This window comes from Sturnira hondurensis, unplaced genomic scaffold (genome assembly GCF_014824575.4).
Source record: "Sturnira hondurensis isolate 20B ecotype Veracruz unplaced genomic scaffold, ASM1482457v3 Scaffold0003090, whole genome shotgun sequence".
NCBI lineage: Eukaryota > Metazoa > Chordata > Mammalia > Chiroptera > Phyllostomidae > Sturnira > Sturnira hondurensis.
Window position 1 is genome coordinate 2,791,525 of NW_028075721.1, and position 21,912 is coordinate 2,813,436.

At 52.7% G+C, this 21,912-nt stretch overlaps 1 protein-coding gene across 2 annotated transcripts in view; it reads right to left on the reverse strand.

Annotated features, from left to right (window-relative positions):
* Positions 1–214: 214 nt before the first annotated feature.
* CDH5 (cadherin 5) overlaps positions 215–21,912 on the reverse strand; it is a 36,824-nt gene continuing 15,126 nt past the window's right edge. For both annotated transcript variants that reach the window (XM_037041590.1, XM_037041589.1), the window contains 10 exons: positions 16,997–17,285; positions 15,973–16,089; positions 14,916–15,080; positions 14,079–14,266; positions 12,386–12,636; positions 8,057–8,199; positions 6,903–7,027; positions 6,461–6,569; positions 4,128–4,373; positions 215–2,259 (listed from right to left, as the gene is read on the reverse strand). In XM_037041590.1, coding sequence (XP_036897485.1) covers positions 1,739–2,259; positions 4,128–4,373; positions 6,461–6,569; positions 6,903–7,027; positions 8,057–8,199; positions 12,386–12,636; positions 14,079–14,266; positions 14,916–15,080; positions 15,973–16,089; positions 16,997–17,285 — 2,154 coding nt within the window. In that variant the 3' untranslated portion in view covers positions 215–1,738. The remainder of the gene's footprint in view (positions 2,260–4,127; positions 4,374–6,460; positions 6,570–6,902; positions 7,028–8,056; positions 8,200–12,385; positions 12,637–14,078; positions 14,267–14,915; positions 15,081–15,972; positions 16,090–16,996; positions 17,286–21,912) is intronic.

The window sequence follows — 21,912 nt, forward strand, 5'->3', positions numbered from 1 at the left end:
ATGGACAGAGCTGGGTGGTGGCATGGGGTTCCGGGAGGACAGGGGGCCCGACTAGGTGTCCCTTGTCATCATCTGCCGCCATCCCTTTTCCGTGGTGAGTGTTTCTGAGATCCTGTTGGCGCCTGTCCCCTTGCGCCTTGGTTTCCGCTGACGATCGTGGTGATGGTGTTGGTGGTGTGTGTGTGTTTCACGTGCACACTTTCAGCTCTCGAAATGGAAGAATCTCAAAATCTTTATTTAGGTCTATATAAAAATACAGTACGTCTCATGCACCAGTGTGGCCGATACACAGTCATTACCCCTGGAGCACTCATGGCAATGACAGGAAATAGAAGGTTACAGGAACTGGTTTATTCAACTAAAACACCTGAATTAAAATTGTTAACTTACATAGCAACCTTATTATGCAAAAAAAAAAAATCTTATATGTCTGTGAGAGCTAGAGATGTGTAAGTACTATTAGTAACAAAAATTATAAGAAACTAGTCATTGTTAAAAATAAAGTCAGTGTTATCTACAATCCCCTGATGAGGGAGGGGCCTTGCCAGAGTGGGGACCTCAGTCATGGCCACGGGTGAGTTGGAGGGTTTGCCTCGTTCCCCGCAGGTGTGTTTGCCGAGGAGTGCGCCACGTGTGGCTGGAAGTGGGAGATGCACACAGGACCACAGGGCTTGGGTAGGGCAGAGGCTGTGCCTTCCGCAGGGGGTGCCCGAGGTGTGGGGCCCTGCTGGGGTTCCCTGAGATGGGGCAACAAGATGTAAAGGCAAATCGCCTGGCTCCATTGTACAGTAATATCTGGGTTTGGGCATTGGCCAGAGTTGCCCGTTGCTGTGGGTTATAACTTGAGTGCCTCTTAGCCGAGAGATGAGGAGGAGAGAGATGCGCAAGAGCACATGCCTGGACGACCAGGCGAGGCAGAGTGGGAAAAGGTGCTGTGCTTGGGTGGATCTGCTCTCACTTCCCAGGCCAAACTGGTGTCAGTGGGTCTCAAATTGGGGTCAACACGACCCTAGGCCCCCTCCGGAGGGTGGGGGTGTGGAGGTGGAGGTGGCTCTTACCCTATGATCTGTCATACGTGGTCTCCACTGTCCCTCCAAGATGAATTCACAGTTGCTATAAGGTTCAGCCAGCCATTTCCCTGACTTCAGTTGAATGTGCATCGCTCAGTGCAGTGCAGATACTGGTGTGGCAGGCAGGTGAGGTCGCCTGAGGGCCCAAGGTTGGGAGCTGCCTGGGCGGGGGTGGGGGGGACTTGGGAGGTGTGAGGAAGTTGCAGCAGGGCAGGCGTGACGCACAGTCCCAGCTCCCTTTGGACTGGGCTGCAGGGAGTGCCACCCACAGGTCATGCTGTCCTGCCCGTTGCTCCCAGGCAGACAGGCGCCAGGGCCTCGCCAGCATCGCCAGAGGGTTTAGGCACCTCGGGGGAAGACCTCTCCCTGGGAGTTGAACATAAGCTCTTTGAGGAGCCAGAGAAAGAGTCTCTGAGTTGGACCTGTGGTCCTTGGTGACAGGGTTACGTGGATGCCCGACAGAACACCAGCTTGGGTTTTCCAGCATCTGTGGGGTAACCATCCCTGAAGTATGTTCCCGGACATTTCAGGGACCCAAGGTGGTGAGGTTGCTGGGGCCCACCAGGAGGGGCTGCTGGGCTGGGGCATCAGTGCTGTCACTCAGGGCCTGGTGTCCGGCGGCTGGGGCTGCAGGGGTTTGGGTCCCCAGGCCCAGAGGCTCACAGCCCCTAATACCCTAGCTCCTCCCGGGGGTCCGTGCTGTAGAGCTCGGCCAGCATCTTGAACCTGGGCCCCCAGTCGTTGAGGAAGTCGTAGTCGATGTCGGAGTCGGAGGAGTGGGTGCCCAGGGAGCTAAGGGACTCGGCGATGGACTCGGAGCCCTCGTAGTCAAACAGGTGCAGCGTGTCATAGGGCAGGCTGCTGCTGTCGTTGTCTGCCTCGTCCTTCTTCACCTCGATCACAGCGGCCATGTCCCCGGGCTCCCCGGGCTTGGCGAGGGGCAGGTGCCGTGGTGGCTTCTGCACCTGCGCGTACACTGCGGGCGGCACGTCCCGCCTGGGTCTCGGGGGCTTGGCTCCACGGTGGCGCGCGGAATTGAGCACTGACACGTCATAGCTGGTGGTGTCCATCTCGCCGCCACCCTCCTCGTCGTAGGTGACCAGCTGCTCGTGGATCTCCAGCGCGCTTTTGCCTTGGGCACGGGCTTGCTTCCGGAGCCGCCGCCGCAGGAAGATGAGGAGGGTGATCACTGGGAGCAGCGAGTGGTTAGAGGGTCAGACGCAGCCCAGCTGCCAGCTGGCCCAGACCCTCTGGGTCTCCCCTGCACCCTCCTCTCTTCCCTGGGAATTTGTCCAACTTGCCAGTGACACCCCAGCCCCACACTGGCTTGCTCTGGTCTAGACCCCGGAGGGTCCACCTCCCCACCTCTGCAGGTGGGGGTCTCTGCCCCATCTTGCCCCCATGTGGTCCTGGCTGGGCTCTCCCAGCCACTGGCCCTGTGGGAGGGGGAGAGGCACAGAGTGGGCCTCCCTCAAGGTCATTCTCTCTTCCAGTCCCGGTCTCACGGCCTGCATCCTCACCCCCTCCCTTCTCATACCACTGTGGCAAGCCCTCTGTCCTTTCTGAGGACCAGCAGGCCATTGGTCAGGGCAGAGATGGGGAAAGGGATGGCACTGGGATTTGGAGTGCCCAGATTTGGAGCCAAGGCTTCGGGATGGATAGCGGTGGTGCTGGCAGACACGCACTCGTTGCAGGAGCCGCGGTCACTCTTGAGCGCCTGCTGCATACATGCTGGCATATGACTGCCACATTTTCATGTTATCCCACCCAGGGAGTAGGGATTTGTATCCCACGTTAGCGTTAAGCAAACTGAGCTCAGGGAGGCCGAGTGACTTGCAGGATCTCACAGCCAGGCAGTGGTGTCGACGCTGACCCTGTTCAGGACTCTGAGGGGGGTGAGTGTGTGAGTCTCTCTCACCCCTGAGCAGGGCTGGGCTGTGTGGTGCAGACAGCTCCTAAAATTAGGCTCAGGCCATCCCCCAGGCTCAGTCCTTCTAGCCTCGGGTTATTGAACAAACCATTACCTACACAAGTAAAGTTGGCACACCCTCTCTGATTCTCAGCTTCCTCATCTGTAGAGTGAAAATGATGACAACTCTGCTCTGTTTATGTCTGGTAAGGTGGTTCTAAGGTTAGTGCAATTCTGTGTGTGGAAGTGGTGCCACTATCCTTATTATTACTCATTGTTACTCAGGGGGGAGTCTGGGTCCGGACCCTCTGCCACAGGAGCCCCCCGGAAGAGGAGCACACTCTTCTGGAGCACAGAAAAAGGCAGGGGCCCTCTCAGGGGGGCTCCCGGCAGGAAAGGCCTGGGGCGGTCACCTGGGCCCCATCCCTGCAGTACACAGGCTGGTGTCCAGCTGCCTGTGGGTGTCCTCTGGGGGACCCCATCCATGGCAGGTGAAGCACAGGAGAATTTGCACCTCTAGGAGGAGCCCCCCGACCCAGCTGGTGGGAGTTGGTGGGTGAACAGCGGCTGTGAGTGCCACCCTGCCCACCCAGGCCCCAGGGGCAGGAAAGCCCAGCGACCCTCGGCGGTAACTTGTGTGAAAATGCACCCTTTATCCACCGCCTCCTGTCCCCATCTCACGCCTCCTCTTCCTTCTGGGCTTCCTGGGAGCACCTCCCAAATCAACCACTTGCACCCTAATCCTTGTCCAAAATGCTCCTAAAATTTAGGGGGCCGAAACAAGAAAAAAGATACCAAGGCAGGAGGAATCCTAGGAAAGGGACAAAAGCTCCTGGAGAGAATCTAAATGAGAAGTTTTTAAATTCTGCATTTCTTTCCAAAAGATGAACGGGATCCTCTGTTTTCAGAATTGGTTTCATGTAAATGAATCGTAGAACAGTGCCTGGCCCACAGTAAGAGTCCAAACCACCTCCCTCACTCGCCCCTCTTCCCACCCCCCACCCTTGGGCTCCCAGGGAGGCGAAGCCGGCAGTCCCACGTCCCCCTGCGGCGGGAGGCAGGACTGGGCCTGGGAGCCTGGCCTCTTCCCGCTCTGGAGCAGCCCCCTCAGTGTCCCCGCCCCCCCCCCCCCCCGACTGGGCACTGACCTGCGATGGTGAGAATGCAGAGGAAGATGGCTACCAGCGCCTGGATGCTGATGCCCACCTGGGGAGCAACCTCCTCACAGAAGGTGAACTCGCCACGCTCGGTGCACTTGCACACTGTCACGGCCAGCGTGTTGGTGCTTGTGAGGCTGGGCCTCCCGTTGTCCGAGATGATCACAGGCAGGTAGTGGACCTTGGTGTGTTCCCGGTCAAACTGCCCGTACTTGGCTGTGATGTTGGCCGTGTTATCTGGAAGCACCAGGGCCTCAGAGTCAGGTTGTGCTGCCTGGAGTGCCTGTCCCCTTGTCCACACTGACAGTGGCCTTCCTCCTCCAGGGAGTCCTCCCTGATTGTGCCAGCCATGAGCTGCCTTGGGTGCTTCTGTGTCCTTTCCATCCCCTGCCTTATGTTTCAGCCATTTGAGCACAAGTCTGTTCCTCCAGAGAGGGGATTTTTGGGCAGCAACTTGGACTTAGCTACTAAGAATGACTTGGCCAGAATGTAAAACCCTTGCTTTCCGTATCTGTGGACAACTGATAAGCCTGACCCCTCCCTCTCTAACTTTAATAATAGGCGACTCTCTTTCAGCTCCATTAGTGAATGTATTATTTCAAGCTTTGACAAGTAATCATGGGGAAAATGAACTTTTAAAAAGTCTTTTAGCATCAGACTAACTTCTGAGGCTCTTCCTGTTATCCTTGCAAATTGGTTAGAAACTAAAAACAATGCTTCTGTTCCCGGGGGCGCTAAGGGGATGATCACATACAGCACTGAGAATATGTGAGGCAGGCTGGAATTGGGACTGTGCTTTGGCTCAAATATTGGCCCTCCCTCCCAGCTCCCTTCAGTGGTTTCATGTACAGAACTCCCCAGGGAGCTTTTTAGGCCGGCTGATTTTCACGATCCCTCCCCGCCTCTGCCACCTTCCCTTTCCTCCCTGTCCCCCTTTCCACACTTCTGATTCAGTGGCTTCAGGCAGAGGTCAGGTAATGTGCCTTTTGCAGGTTCCCCGAGAGGTCATGATGCTGCTGGTCAGGGGTGGGCCCAGGAGGGGGCGTTTGACCGGCTGTGTAGGGTCAGCCCACTCAGAAAGCCAGCCGAAAGCAAAGGGGGCCATCTTTTGGATTTCAAGTGAAAGCCAGTTATATTTCATTATTAAGTAGCCTTGTCTATTACAATTGAGAGTAAACTCTCTGGGCATTGACACTTTATGGGAGAAATGAGCGTTTTCTCGCAATCCTCATTTAATGCTATGGCTGGACCTTTGTGCTCTCAGCGAGTCCAAGACCAGGAAGCTTGCCTCCTCCTTGCACCTGGGTGTCTTTCCCATAGCACTTACGCTCTCTACCCTACTGCAGACCCTCTGTGCAGTGGGACTGAGGCGGGCCTTGGGGATGGGGTGGTGGGCGTTTTTGCCACATTATTAGTAATAAAGACAGCTGAGCATGGATGGTGTATCATTGATTGTCAATACGTCATGGCCGCCCTCCCCATCCCACAGGAAGGAGGCTGTGGCTGGTCCTCTGGGTCTGCTCCTACTCTCAGATACCCCACTTCCTGCCTTCCCCAGCGGTTGCAATGGCTGTTTCCATACAGGGATCCTCAACAACAGTTTTGTTAGTCAGGAAAAGGCAGGGATTCCATCCCGTGCTGGGTGAAGGATTGCTGTATTTAGATTTGAGGGAATTTTTTTTTTTCTATTTTTCTGAGGAAGCTGCTGAAGCTATGGAAACCTGTCTACCGTTGGCTGCTGGAATTCAATCAACCCAGCATGGTCCGTCTTCTAAGCACAGATACGTTGGAAGCTCTGATTGGCTACTATGGACATCCCAGGACTGTCTGGGCTGTGATTGGTGGACCAGATTCTGTCCTAGTCCCCCTTGGTGGTAAGGAATTACTGTAATTGAATTAAGACAAAGTTTTCTGTGCCCCTGGCATTTTGGATTTCACATTTCTGGCTGTGACTCTTTGGGAGTGACCTCGAAGTTCCATGTCACAGAGTAATTTGGGGTTGTGCAGATCTCAGAGATTCGGTGTGAGAGAAGTCCCTTGGCTAGTTCATGGGCGGAGCTGACTATCTGCATCCTTATCTATTCTGTGCACTTAGCATCTTATGGGGAACAGCAGGCCGTGGGGACTTGGCAGTTCGGCCAGGGCACCTCTGACCATTGCACAGACCGACAAGGTATGTGGTGGAAGTTGTGCAAAGTATGCCACACCATGGAACCCCAGTGAGGGTGTGCCCCCACTGTGTTGGCTTGGCCCTTGGCCCTGGCACACCAAGGGCCCACCCCCGACCCCCCAAGACTGGGCTGGCTACTTTCATGTGTACATACCGTGATTATCCGTGAGGGTGAAGTTGCTGTCTTCAATGCCCAGGAAAAACTTGAACTTCACATTCCTTGGTGTTATGTCTTTGTCTGTTGCTGAGATTTGCACCACCAGCTGGAGTGCAGAAGATGGGGGGTGGTCACTGATGGTGTTGGGGTGGCCTGGGGTTCAGTGATGGGGACTTGGGGTTTAGACTTGACCATGGCTGCCTCTCACTTGCAACACTAACTTTAATCATCTCCACAGAGGTATTCTTTGCACCATCCCTCTTCCCTCCGTGTATTTTCTCTGAGCCTCAGTTTCTCTGTCTATGAAGTAGGGATAATGTCACCTTTCCTCAAGGCTGTTGTGCAGGTTATATTAAGCAGCTGACCGTGGGTGGGAGGTGCTGCTCTGAAGCCCACCCCAGGTGGGCGGCACCTTGCCTCCCACCTGAGCCAGACTCACCTTGCCCTGAGGAGCGTTCTCGCACACTTTGGGAGCTTCGGGCAGGGCGAGCTCTGGGGCGTTGTCGTTCTCATCCAAAACTTCGATGTGGACCTGTACAATGGATTCTTTGCCTGTGGGGCTCCCTGAAGGGGGAAAGGACTTGTCACCTCAGGAAGCTCAGATGACGTGTGGGTGGGGATTCCCGGGTTTTAACAGGGAGAGGGGACTGTGGACCTCTGGGGGAAGCCAGGGCTGGCATTCTGGGTGAAAGGAGTGGAAGAAGTAGGGGTCAAGCTTCATGCACAAGGTCAAGCTTCATGCACAAGGTCAAGCTTCATGCACAAGGGTGCCTGAATTATTTACAAGAATAAAAAGGCAACCTAAGTGAATTTAAAATAGCTTTAATCAAATTAATTTAATTAAGTCATCATTAAACTAATCGAATGACTTGATTAAGTAATTAAACTAATTTAAACAAGAATGATTTATTAAGTTAATTACAAAATGATTTAAAAGGTAAACAAGCTAAGTGAGATTGGGTTAATAAATTATACTACTTTAAAAGAATGGACTATGGGACCATTTATAATGCCCATGTAAATTACATTTTAAAATGTAATTAAGAAAAAGACGTTTTAGTACCACAAGAAAATGGCCGTGGAACGGGGCGAAGTAAAACCGCAGGATATGATTTTATGCACTGTTATAAACTAACTGGAGCATAAAGAGCCCCCCAAACGTGGCAATCCAAAGTCCATGATAATAAGGGTCCCTTAGCCCTCGTTCAGTGCGTGTTCCCTTGCCCCGTTTCTGGTCCACTGGACCTGAACCTCCAGGGAGGGCTCCGAGAAGCTCTAGGCTAAGGGGTGCCCCAGGTGGTTCTCATTGAAGGGATATCGGCGTCGTGTTTGTTAGCAGTGCCTCTGAAACTGCACTGTGCATGAGGCTCCGACTCAGTCTGGGGCCTGGCATTTGGCCCTTGAGACAAAGTCTCGGAGACATGGACGCTCCTGGTCTCGCCACACCTGGGGATGAAGGCTCTGTAGCATCCAGCCCCGTGGTACTTCAGCAGGAGCTTCTACTCCCTCCAGAGACCCACCAGGATGGATTGTGCCAATTTTGAATGAATGAGGGGGAGGAGCAAAGGTACCCTGGCCGATGGGGCTACTCACCATTAGGATATAGTTCTTTGGCCTCCACAGTCAGGTTATACCAGGGGTAGATTTCTCTGTCCAGTTCTTTGTTGTTGAAAATGCTTCCCTGCTTGTTTACTTGGAAGAACTGGCCCTTGTCACTGGTCTTGCGGATGAAGTATCTGCCGGGGGGGAAAGAGACTCATGACTTTCTACTCTTCGCTGAGCCCAGATTCCTTGCATGAGAGACAAGGCCCTCCAGGATCTGTCCTTTGCATCCTCCTTGTCTTCCTCTCCCTGCCCATCACACCCTGCTGTCCAGAGGGGTTCAGAGGAGTGAGGGGACCCCTTGGATTTTAGCAATGGTGCCGTCCCGAGCTGAGAGTGGTGCCTGAGCCCCCACCGGCAGCACTGTTAGGGCTGCGGTGGGTGGCACTGTGATCCGCTACACTGTAGCTGGGATTGGTTTTTTTGTGTGATGGATGCAAAGGCAGTTGGGGAAGACCCAGGAAGACATAGTGAAGGAGCTGGAAGAGATAAGAAGTGAGTGAAAGACAATTAAATTTGATGCCCTGGCTGGTGTGGCTCAATGGATTGAGCACTGACCTGAGAAACAATTAAATTTGTGGAGTAAAAATTCCAACAATTCTTCCAGAAATTAAAAAAAAGGTAAGAATAGATGAAAAGAGAGAGGAAAAAAATATAATGATAACACATATACTTGGAATATTTGCCTCTACTGGCAAAAACTCCAGAATAGATGGAACAGAAGAAACAAAAGATATAATAAAAGAGAACTTTCCTGACCTGGGGAAAGGCCCGCGTCGACAGATTGAAAGAGGCAATTGATGTTAGACATAGTTTTGAAAAGAGGTCAATATTTAGGTTATATCCTGTCAACACTCTTGAATTTCAAGGCTGTGTGCAACAAGATAAACGAAGTAAAATGAAACATATCAGTTATGATGAAAAATGTGAACAAGTTAAACACGAAGCATCCCAGTTTAGATGAAAAAGCAAAGCCAACTGCATTGTACTTTTGAAAGACAGCTTAGTGCTAAATAACCTAGAAAAGTTAAAAGGAAAGGGTGGGAGGTTCATCAGGCAAACCCGAACGACGTCAACACAGGCCTGATACACTTAACACTGGGCGGCGCAGAATGGAAGGCCGGGTGTGTAAGCTGCACAGACTGGGTGATGTCGTGGGGATGAAGGTTACATACTGTGATGAAGGTAAAATAGTTATAAACCTTGTCAACAATATGAACATTAAAACACACAAAATATTCTAGGGCAGAAATGAACACAAATACAATTGTATTGTGTCACAAGACAATTTAAAGCAACAATACAAGGACTTCCGGCCAAGATGGAGGCGTAGGTGGAAAACACTGTGCCTTCTCACACAACTAAGTTTAAAGACAACAAAGTTTTAATAACAAAAACACAGCCAAAACACAGAAAATTGAACTGTACGAAAGTCCGACAACAATGAACCATTCAGCCAGACCACGACTGGGTCGCCCGGCCCTGGTGAGCACCTAAGGCTCTGCCCCTCATACATAACAGGTGTGAACAGACCAAAATATGGCTCAAGAACAGCTCAAAGCCCCAGAGCCTATAATTCTAAGTGACCAAGAAATAGCCAACCTCTCAGATGCACAATTCAAAACACTGGTGATCAGGATGCTCACAGAATTGGTTGATTTTAGTCACAAATTAGAGAAACAAATGAAGGCTAAACTAATTGAAATGAAGGGAAATGCACAGGAAACTAATAGTGTTGGAAAGGAAACTGGGACTCAAATCAAGGGAGTGGACCAGAAGGAAGAAAAAAATGACCAAACAGAAAAGAATGAAGAAACAAGAATTCAAAAAAATTAGGAGAGGCTTAGGAACCCCCAGGACATCTTTAAATGTCCCAACATCCGAATTATAGGGGTACCAGAAGGGGAAGAAGAACAGCCACGAATGGAAAACTTATTTGAACAAATAATAAAGGAGAACTTCCCCAGTATAGCAAAAGAAATAGACTTCCAGAAAATTCAGGAAGCTCAGAGAGTCCCAAAGAAGTTGGACCCAAGAAGGAACACACCAAGGCACATCATAATTACATTAGCCAAGATTAAAATGAAGGAGACAATCCTAGAAGCAGCAAGAGATAAGGGGACAGTCACCTACAAAGGAGCTCCCATCAGACTGTCAGCTGATTTCTCAAAAGAGACCTTACAGGCAAGAAGGGGCTGGAAAGAAATATTCCAAGTCATGAAATCCAAAGACCTACATCCAAGATTACTCTGTCTAGCAAAGCTTTCATTTAAAATGGAAGGGCAGGTAAAGAGCTTCTCAGATAAGATCAAATTCAGGGAGTTCATCATCACCAAGCCCTTATTATATGAAGTGTTAAAGGGACTTATCTAAGAAAAAGAAGATAAAAAATATGAACAGTGGAAGGACAGCAAACTCACAGTTATTAACAACCACACCTAAAACAAAAGCAAACTAAGAAGACAGCTAGATCAGGAGCAGAACCATAGAAATGAAGAGCACATGGAGGGTTAGCAACAGGGGAGTGGGAGGAGGAGAAGGGGGGAGAAGGTACAGAGAATAAGTAGCATAGATGGTAGGTAGAAAATAGATAGGGAGGAGGGCAGGAATAGTAGGGAAATACAGAATCTAAAGAACTTGTGACACATGGGCATAAACTAAAGGGGGAAGAGTGGGGGAGGGGTGTGCAGGGTGGAGGGGAATGAAGGGGGGGAATAGGACAACTGTAATGGCATAATCAATAAAATATATTTTAAAAAATAAATAAATAAAAAATTTAAGAAAGTACAATATACCCTACCACTTGCAAATGGAAAGAAAAAAATTAATCTCTTGAGTGAACCCTTGGCTTGATGAAGAAATACCAGCGATCATCACAGACTGTTTAGAATAGAATGGCTGTGAAAACAGTGGACCCCAAACTTACGAGATGTGGCCCAAAAGGAGGGACACGTTTTGTCCTTAATAAGACCTGACAGCAGGGACCCATTAACTCCTCCAAAACTGATATGGAAACACACTTCTTGTTAGAATTCCAATATTATTTTTAAAAACCTGATGAAGAATTTGAAAGTTCATATGAAAAAAAGAATGTTTTGGAGTGCATAAAATTATGTGAAGTAGCCCTGACTGGTGTGGCTCAGTGGGTTGGGCATCCTCTTGGGGAGCAAAAGGTCGCCAGTTCGATTCCTCGTTGGGGCACATCTCTGGGTTGTGGGCCCTGATCCCGGTTGGGGGTGTGCGAGAGGCAACTAATCGATGTTTCTCTCTTGCATTGATGTTTCTCTCCCTTTCTCCCTCCCTTCCCCTCTCTCTAAAAATAAAATAAATACAATCTTTAAAAAATTATGTAAAGTAAAAAACCCCCAAAACAGTGAGTGAGGGGCTTGCCTTAGACACAGCAAGTCTCAGTGTAAAGCTGCTACAATAAAACAAAAAGGCTGAGCCACAGACTAGATAGAACAGAGGCTCAGAAATGGATTCAGGTACATAGAGGAGCTTCGTGTACAAGGAAGATCAGAAAACGGTGAGTCATTTCAGTGCTGCTGGCACAGCGGGCTACTCCTTCGGAACAAAATGAGATTGGACTAAATTCATGTTTACTACCCAATGTTAAGTGCCTCTAGGTAGTAAGAGTTAGAACTCTATCTTTTGTCCCAGAGGATGGAAGAGAGGAGTCGAGTAGAGAGAGAAGAATGAATAGTGATGAAATGGGCCTGGTATAATAAAAAAAATTTTTTTTCAAACGATTGCCCAAACCAGACGAGCACACACCAAGTCCGCCACAAGTGTATCTTGACATTTGTGTGGTCGTGAGGAAAAGCGTGGCAGGCCACACCCAACAGGAGTCTGGGGAACATGTGTGATCTGGGGTGGGGTCTACTGGTGTTTCTTTACTCATCTCTGTGTTGTTCCTCTGGGAAAGGAGCGCTTATTCCGCTCATGGTTTGGGGAAGACAACTGTAATAAAACATGTTTAGTGAAGAGGATTCACCTATATTATCTATTTGGCTGCCCTCTTGACCATCAGCTCTCCCTGGACTGGGCCTGCGGGAGCCAGAGTCCACGGAACAGGCCCCCGAAGGTCGAGGTCGAGCAGCTCTGATGGCCAGGGCTAGGTGAGTGCCCAGGCAGGACAAGAGCCCACGCGGCCACGTGGCTCAGTGAGAGAGCTGGGGCTACCACTCCCGTCTCTGCCACTTCACACATGCGTGCTGGGAGAAGCAGGCCTCTCCTTTGACTCCTGGTCTCAGTCCAGCAGGCAGAAGAACCTCAAGGTCAAGGTTGTCATGATCACCACCTTCACCACCCGCTTCTTACCCAATGCTCCGCCGCGTGGCGTCAGGGTCCTTGGCCATCACTGAGCCGATCAGAGGTTTCTTCAGGTTCTCCTGCAGCTGGAAGTGGTAGAAGGGCTGCTGGAAGACGGGGGGCTCGTCCACATCTGTGACGTTGATGGTGACGCGGGCCTTGTTTCTGCCAGAGGGGTTGCTCGAGTAGTAGAGGTTGATGGTGGGGTCCGTGGCCTCGATGGTGAAGGTGTAATGCTGGATGTGTTCGTAGTCCAGGGGCTGTGGTGGGGGAGGAGGGGGGAAGGGGAAGTTCGGTGAGCCCCCGTTCAGAGCCAGGCACGTGGTCTTTACAGCAGTCCTGCAACATGGTTCTGGGATGATACCCGTCTTATAGGTGAGAGGCCTGAAGCCTGGAGAACTGGTATTTCCAGGGTCATCAGGAGAGTGGCTGGGCCTGGCTGTCTTCAGCCGCCCCCGCTCCGTCATTCCATCTCAGCTGCTTTGCGGCTGCACCTGCCAGCCTGGCTCTGTGCCTGGCCGTGTTCCGAGTCCTGGGGGCACACAGCGTCAGCCCCGGTCATGCTCCCAAAGGGTCAGACACTAGCGTTTGCAGCCATAGCTCCTTAGGGAGGAGTCTTCTCGTGTGTTTCTCCTCGAGGATCTCCCCTTGCCCGCCTACGACTCTCGCCCCTCCCAAAGCTGGTTCGCAGGCAGGCACTCAGGTGTTCTCTCAGAGGCCATGCCAGCCCTCCTGACACTGAGACTGTCGGAGACTGTCGGAGACTGTCGGAGACTGTCGGAGACTGTCACCGTGCGGGCTGCTGTAGCACTGACCTCCCCCACCCTTTCTGTCTTTGAATGTCTTCCCTGCTCTCTGGGAACTTTGGTGCCTCGGAGGCTGACCGACTCCCTTGGGAGTCTGCAGTCCCTAGTGCAGTGCCGGGCCAGAGACAGACTCAGGAGGGGTCTGCCAGAGGTCCGGCTCGGACAGAAGGGTTCTGGAATGCCCCATCGGAGGTGAATCGTCACTGACTTAGGCCTCTGGTCTTCCACGTGGACATTCTGGAGGCACTTTGTGCCCCTGGCAGGACCTTCCCCCCGCCTTCCAGATTCAGCCCCTTGGACTGCTCTGGCTGTCAGCAGCCACTGCCAGTGACCACGGATATCCCCACGGCGCTCTCTGTTTCCTCATGAGCTGGGGGCCTTTCTGCCGCACACACCTGTCACTCTATCGGCGCTCTAGTGGGTGGTGCCCAGGCAGGCTGGAAAGTGCCAGGGACCGCATGCTCCCAGCAGCAGCTCTCAGGCCACACCCTAGCTCGCCCTCAGCTGCTGCAACTCCAAGGCAGCCGTCCCCCCGATGTCCCCAGTGGGGGCCATGCCCCATTGTCCACAGTGAGAACCTGTTCACTCAGGAGCTCTGCATCACCTGCCTCATTTTCATGTGTCTCCGCCCCCAGAGCTTCCTGAGATCACCTTCCAAATAAACTATTTACACCCAAGTCCTGGCCTCGCAGTCTGCTTTGGGGTAACCCAGCCTAAGGCACCGACCCTTCCCTCCTGGCTCCCCATCCTGGTTCCTGTGAGCACATGGCCAGCTCCACACCAGCCTGGACCGCACCTCTGATGGCCTCTGACCTGGGAGCAGCCCCTGCGCAAGTTCTGGGCGTGCTGGGAGCCCCCAGCCCCACATCTGTCCCCATTGCCCCAGGCCTGCAAACCTTCATGGGCTTGATGATACCCTTGTTGTGGGTGTGGTCCGTCTCGATCTTGAAGGTGTCCCTGAACTCGCCCTGCACGATGCTGTACTTGGTCATCCGGTTCTGGGGCTCATCTGGGTCCTCAACAGACAGGTAGCCCAGGGGGCTGCCCACACGGATGTCTTCGGGCACCGTAAATGTGTACGCAGCTGATGTAAATAGGACACCCCAAAGGACATTGGGTTAATGAGATAGACAAGGCGATCGTCCCTCCTACTACCCTAATGTATTCTCCTATAGGAAACGCACATGGGACAATAATAATAATTAATAATAATAATGCCATTAGAATTTAGGGTCCCAAGGCAAAGTGATTCTGTTCTATCTTTCCTTCCATCCAACTAATTATTGAGCACCTACTGTGTGCCGGGCACTTTGCTAGGGGAGTTATTCATTGACAAGAAAGACAAAGAGATAAATCCTGCTTTTGGGGAGCGTATGCCATGTACAACGAGGCCACTTGAGGAAACCTGGCCGGTCCTCGGGGTGACTGCGCCTGTGACCTTCACCTCAGCAGTGGGGATACAAGTGAAGAGCCTTCTGACTGTCCCCCCAGCGCCACCCAGGGCATTCAAAAAGCCCTTGCCAGACATTTTTGGGGAGAATCAGTCTGTGGGTGGGTCAATGTCCTGATTCAGGGGGCAGCAGGACAGTCCTGGGAAATTGTGCATGGGTGGGGAGCAGGGCCCCTCCCCTTAGGCCCACCCTGGGGTGGGGGAAGAGGTAGAGGGGCTCCTAGCTCTGTCCCCAGGGTATCCCAACCCTTGCCCTCCCCAGGGTCCCAGGGAAGGGGCTTACGCTGGGTGAAGATGGGGAAGTTGTCGTTGATGTCCTGCAGAGTGATCAGCACGGTGGCTGTGCCTGACTCCCCCCGGAGGCCTTGGGCATCTCGAGCTTCCACCACGATCTCGTACCTGGCCTGCACCTCTCGGTCCAAGCTATTGCTTTTTGTGTAAATGAGTCCTGCAAAAAGCGTCCCAGTAGGAGCCGCGTGACCCGGGGAGCTTGGAGAAAACACTGCTGCCCAGGCCGCTCTGGAGAGCACCTGACTTAAAAGCACCCTGGTCATTCCAGGTGCAGCCAAGGCTTCGGGACAGCGATCAGCCACCCCCTGCCTCCACGCCCTGCCCTTCGAGGCCGAAGCTGCCCAAACAGCTTGGTCAGTATCAGCGCTGGCCTCCCGGAACACTGTGTTGAGAAAGAGTGGGAGGCCCCCTCTAGGCTCGGCATGGCGAGAGCACTGCACGGGGTCAGTGATGCCTGCCTGGGCGCCTTGCAGTGTGTGGCGCTTTCGGGGCCATGCAGCTGCTGTCTCTCTGGGCCTGGCCCACCGGGCCTCTGTCTTGCTCCCAAGACTCAGTCGTCACAGTTTGAGAAGTCCCAGTGGGTGGATCATTACAGTGACCAAGTGCTCTCTACATGTCATCCAACCCCTGCTTCACAGCTGCCATGGGGGTGAGCGTCAGCACCCCCATTTTCCAGTGAGGGGACCCTGGCTGGCAGAGGTCGGTCCACCTGCCTGAGGCCTTTAGAGAAGGTTAGTGGAATTGCTGGGCTTGGAAACCAGATCTCTCTGCATCGGCACCAGAGCTGCCAACCGGCTCTCACCCCTGGCGCCTGTGTCACCCCTGACACCTGGGTCCTGACTTGGTTCCCAGGACTGGAGTCCACGGCTTCGGTACCTGTCTGCTTCCTTCTAACCTCAGCCACCTCGTCTTAACATGCCATATGAACCACCTCCACAGGACAGGGCTGTGCAGCGGTCGCCGACACCTGTCAGACTGGACTTCCTCCAGCTCCTGTACCTGCAGCATTCTCCCCTCCCCCCAAGCCACAGAGGGTGAGTCATACAGACCATTATTATCAATGCCAAAATGTTCGCCTCCTCCCAGGATTTGGTACATGACAGAGGTGTGGTCTCCCACAGTGGGGTCGTCTGCATCCATTGCTGTCAGACGGATGACCGAGGTCCCTGTGCAGAGAGAGACCAGGGGTTATGGCCTTGTGACTGCCAGCCCTTCCCCCTTCTCAGATGAGGGCAGATGGTGCTCAGGGTGCTCCCCAAACCCACCTCCCCTGGTCTGGAGAGGGGAGAGGCTGCGTTGTCTCCTGAGAAGCCTGCATGGGGACAGAGTGTTGGCAGGGTGGAGGCCCAGCCTGGTCGGCCTTGGAGTGGGCAGAGGACAGGTGGTTTTCATCAATGAGGACACGAGGGAGGGGTGTGTGCTTGAGGTCATGAGGAGCAACCTGGGAGAGTGAGGGGCTGCTTCTCTTCTCCCCCAGAAGTGTGGAAGCAAGGGAATGGGAAGGCACTTCCGAAAGGGTGGGTGTCACAGCTCTTTTTCCCTTGAACTTCAGGATCCCCATACTTAACAGGTAGGTCTGGTCCCCAGGCCTTGGCCAGGGACCTTGGACTAAGGGTGGGGAAGGGAACCCTTTTCTGGCATCCCCTGGAGGCTTGGAGTAGAACTGAGGAATGAAGAGGAAACTCCGGAGGCCAGCGGTCCAGGACGGAGACACGCCCTTCGGTGAGGGCTCTAATCGTCCCCCTCTACTCCTGCGTGGATCCCAGAGATGGCTCTTGCCTTGGTGAAAGAGTTGGCATTATTCACGTGCAAAAGCTACGCTCTGATTGTGTTAGTACTGAGAGTCAAAGCAGTGGGTGAGGTTTGCTCTAAAGAGTAATGACATGTGTGTATCTCTGATGGTTAAGGCTCAGCCCATGTGTAGGATCAGGGCTCAGTCCATGACTAGGGTCATCACAGTCACTGCCCCGAGCTCACTGATCCTGGCCCCAGGTGGTGAAGTTGCAGATGGAGAGGTGCCTTCGGGCTGGGGAGGAGGGAGAGAGAGGGGAGAGGGACAGGCCGAGCACATACCTGTGGTCGACATCTCCAGCACAGATGCATTGAAAAACCGGTGGGTGAACACAGGCCACTTGTCATTGACATCGTGGACTTTGATGGTGAAGCTGGAAGGAGACTCCAGGTCCTTGTTGGTGTCCTTGTCCACCACGAGGGCAATGAGCTGGTACTCAGAGATCTTCTCCCTGTCCAGCCTCTCCAAAGCGTACACATCCCCTGTGTCCTCGTTGACCCGGAAGACCTTGCCGGCGGATTCTCCTCTGAGCAGGTACTTGGCGTTCTTGCTGTTCACACTCGATTTGATCTAGGAAAGAAGAGGCGCCCTGAGCCAGGAATGGGCAGTGCTGTGCGTGTGTGCACGTGAGTGTGCAAGTGCATGTGGGTATGTATGCATGTGCATGTGCACACACACGTTTGTGCACACATGTGTGGTATTGGGGATGTGACACTGCAATTTCTAAAAGTCTAGTGGTTTTACAATATTATATTAGTCTGCGGTGTACGACATGCCGATCCAATATCCATGCTCCTTATGGTGTGGTCGCCACACAAAGTCTAGCAACCGCCTGTCACGGTACCGAGTTACCGTGATATTACTGACCGTCTTCGCTAGGCTGTGAATGGCATCCTCACGACTTAGTCATTTACCTGTCACTGCAGCCTGTGTCTCTTATTCCCCTCCACCCTGTTCACTCATGCCCCACTGCCCCCCTCTGGCAATTATCAGTTTGTTCTCTCTACGAGTTCTTTTTTCTGGTTTGTGTTTTCTTAGATTCCACATGTAAGTGAAATAAGCCATGTGCGTGTATGTGTGTGTGTACACACGTATATCTTTTTTATCCATTCACCTAGCTATGGGCGCCTAGGTTGCTTCTGTGTCACGGGCTGTTGTAAATAACACTGCATGAGCATAGGGGTGCACATGTATTTTTGAATTAGCGTTTTTGTTTCTCTTTGGATGCATGTCTAGGAATGGAATTGCAGGGTCGTGTGGCAGTTCTATTTTTTATTTTTATTTTTTTAAGATTATTCATTTATTTATTTATTTATCTTTAGAGGGGAAGGAGAGGGAGAGAAACATCAATGTATGGTTGCCTTTCGTGCGTCCGCTGCTGGGAGTTGGCCTGCAGGGAACTGGCCTGCAACCCAGGCATGTGCCCTGACTGGGAATCGAACCGCGGTCCTCTGGTTCACAGGCCCGCGCTCAATCCACTGAGCTACGCCAGCCAGGGCCCACAGTTCTATTTTTTAATTTAATTAAGCCTCATGCTCTTTTCCACAGCGGCTGCACCAGCCCGCATTCCCACCAACGGTGCATGAGGGTTCCCTTTTCTCCACATCCTCCTCAACACTGTTGTTGGTTGTCTTTTTGAGGACAGCCATTCTGACAGGTGCGGGGTGATGTCTCATGGCAGTTTTAATTTGTATTTCTCTGATGGTTAGGGACGGTGAGCATTTTTTCATATGTCTGTTGGCCAAGAAAGAGTGGGTTGCAGACAGAAAAGGGAGCTTCCAGAAAGGGGCGGTCAAATCGCATGAGGTCTGGGCATGTCCCTTGGGTTTGGCAGTCACTGGAGCCTGGGGCGGGAGCAGCACCCAGGGGGCCGAGGGGCGAGAAGCCAGGGAACGGAGCGTGGAGAAGAGCCTGCAAGGTAAGGAAGCGGGGACGAGGCGTGGGGACGCTGTCCTTGGTGGGAGGGAGACGGGGCAGCAGCGGGAGCTGGCAGAGCTTTCTGGAACAGGGCTGCGGGGTGTGGGGGCAGGCAGGTCGTTTCAGGAGGAGGCACCGAGGCGCAGTGGCTGAGTCACGATGAACAGCTAGGCTCTGCACCCTTTGGCCTGAAGGGAGTGTGAGGACTCAGGGGGAGGGGTAGTTGGGGCCCTGCGTGAGTTGCTCAGGATCAGGATAAGACCGTGGCTTGGTTCTGAGTGGGTGTGATAGGATCGGTGGGGATGGGGCAGTGAGTGGCCGTGAGTCAGCACTGATCTGTTGTATTAGAACTCTTCGTGAGATTTCATTTGATTGTGTTCCATTTTCCTTCTCCCAGCTTTTCTTAAATAGACTTTACTTTTTAGAAAATTTCAGACTTAGAGGGAAGTGGAAAAAGATGGTGCAGAGTTTCTCTCACATCCTGCTTCCAGTCCCCCTCTTCACCAACACCTGGTACCTTCATTATGATCCAATGAACAATACTGATGCCTCATGTTGACTGAAGTCCATCGCTTATGCACGTTTTTTCCTAGTTTTTACCTGATGTGCCTTTTCTGTTCTCAGACCCCACCCAGACAGCCCGCCGCATCCAGCTGTCCTGTGTGTTCACACCACTCCGGGCCGGGGCGGCTTCTCAGACTCAGCAGAGGTGTTGGCCCTGGCGGAGGACGCCCTCCTGTGGGAACGTGTCTGACATTTCCCTCACAATCAGACTGCAGTTATGGATTTTGTGGGGGGCCCTCCCGCTCTGTAAAGATCTCGGCTATGTGTGGGCATGCCCTCGCTCTCCACAGCACGCCCACTGGCCGTGTGTCTGCTCGGGGCTTGGCTTTCTCTCTCCTGAGCCCCCAGGGCCCTTCTGCTGCTGCTCTCTGTGACTCATCTTCTGAGCCCACGCCCAGCTGGTTCACTTTTCCTACCTTGAGGACTTTCTAAAGAAACTTTCTGTTATAAGAAGATAAATAAATACAAATATAAGGCATCACTGCATTTGGACATAACCTCTAAATGACTGACATCCGTGGATTCAGAAGCCTGCCCTGGGCTCACTCCCATTGTCCAGCTTGCTCTGTAAACAAAGGCTCCGTGCTCTGCTCTCCGTAAACAGGGACTTCCTTCCCTTAGGTGACGTCTTTGGGAGCCAAGAGGTGCTCCTTGGAGCCCCGTTCTTCTCCCTCCCAGGCACCCTTGTTTCTATTCAGGGTAGGGACTGCGTGTGGCTCCTCTGTCCCTCGGCGACATGCAGGTACCAAGTGGACCCTGATGGCAGATGACGGCAGGCCTGACGCTGTTCCTCCTGCTCTGAGACCCTCGGGCGATCCCTGTAAAGGTCGCCGTGTCAGGCTGTGTGTGACGCAGGTGTTTCTGTTTTCTACTGGTCCTCCCTGACTCATCCTTGGGTCCAGTCACTCTCTTCAGGGGATGATTCATGGCATAATTATCCCGTTTTGAAGGACGTGGGTGGGGGTGGCATTTTCCTCTATGACACATACTGTTCGTATTCGTGCTGGGAATTAGGAACCTTGTGCTTTCCTGGGACCACTTTCTCCTACAGCTCTGTCCTAGGCAAGCGTCTTTTCCCCGTGAGTGGCCACATGGAGGAATTTAAACCTCCTAGTCATTCTTGGGAGCCAGAGGAGCCCATGCACACAGTCAGGTGGCCCCGTTGCCAGTGGGTCCCCCTGGATGCAGTGGCATTTCTGACGTGAGGCCAGACTGGGCCCTACTCCATCACAGGGTCCTGTCCAGTCTGTTTTCCTATAACCATAAGACTCCCCATCACCGCTGTTGGCCGAGTTCCTTGTCTAATATGTGCTGTGCCTCTAGGATGGGGGGCGGGCAAACTGTTTCTTTGAAAGGCCAGACAGTATTTTCAACTCTGTAGGTCCTATGCCCTTCGTCCCAGCTACTCAAATGTGCCATTCTAGCCCAAAAGCAGCCACCACGATTCGTAAGTGTGGGGGTGTGACTCTGTTCCAATAAAACTTCATTTACAAAACCAAGTAGGGGGCCAGTTCTGCCAGCCCCCATTTGGGACCACAGGCTCTCCTAGGGTGGGGGCCGTGTTGTCTTTGCCCGTGGTGGTTGGTGCTGTACTTCCTCTCATCAGTGCATCCATCTCTTACTTCCTTGGCCAACCACGTTTAGAGTCCAGGTAGCTGACATGGTGGGATTGTAGGCCCTCGAAAGAAGTTTCTTTCCTCGTTGAAAACACCTAGTCCGTCTCCCTGTCCTTGTCCCCCACTAGAGCCACTCTTGTTTGTTAGAATGCTTGGTTTTGACATCAGTAACGACACAACACAGTCAGACAGTTCAGTCAGTGCTCTAAGTTCTAGGGAGATGATTAGGGATGAGTGAGTTTTAAAGAGGAAGGAAGTAGGAGCCGGAGCCCTGGTAGGCAGGCGGGTGTTGGGCACCGTGTTGTGGATGTTCTAGAAGCTGGGGCGTTGTGTAGGGCCACAGAAAAGTAGGAGGGGTGGCCTGAGGCAGAGGCTTTTCTTTCGTTTTCTTTTTTTCTTTTGAGGAGATCCAAAGGCCTAGACCAGGGTTGGCAAACTAAGGCCTGGATGATTAATTTTGTCAGCAGCACAGTTTTGTAGAAGGTGTCCCAGACCTCTCAGGTGGGAAACTTAATGGGCAGGTGTGGCAGGCTCTGCCCGGAGCCCTGGGCTGGTCTTTTCAGCCTGTGTGGGGGGTGGTCCTTCCACCGGTGGTATTTGGTCCCCAGACCAAGTTCTGGGGGAAAATGTGCCATAGCACTCACCATCATTCCCACCACAACTGCATCACCACCACCACATCACTGGCACAGTCCCTGCACCTCCACCGCCAACGGTAACTCCTCTTCCTCATCCTCACCACTACCTCCATCACCTCCATGATCTCCATCACCTCCATCCTCACCACCACCTCCATCACCTCCATGATCTCCGTCACCACCCTCCCGCCTCCCCTTCCTCATCGCCATTACCACCGTCATCACCTCCATTGTTCCCGCCCACCTTCCCCTTTCCCATCACTCCCATGGCCTCCATCACCACCACCACCACCACGACCTTCCTCTTTGCCATCACTGTCATCACCCCCACAATCATCATCACGGCATCCCTTTTCCCCTCATTATCTCGACCCCCCACATCTTCCACCTCCGTCAGCTTTACCCCCAGTGCCATTACCCTCGCAACTGCCATCCCCACCCCTCCTGCCACCACCCTCTTTA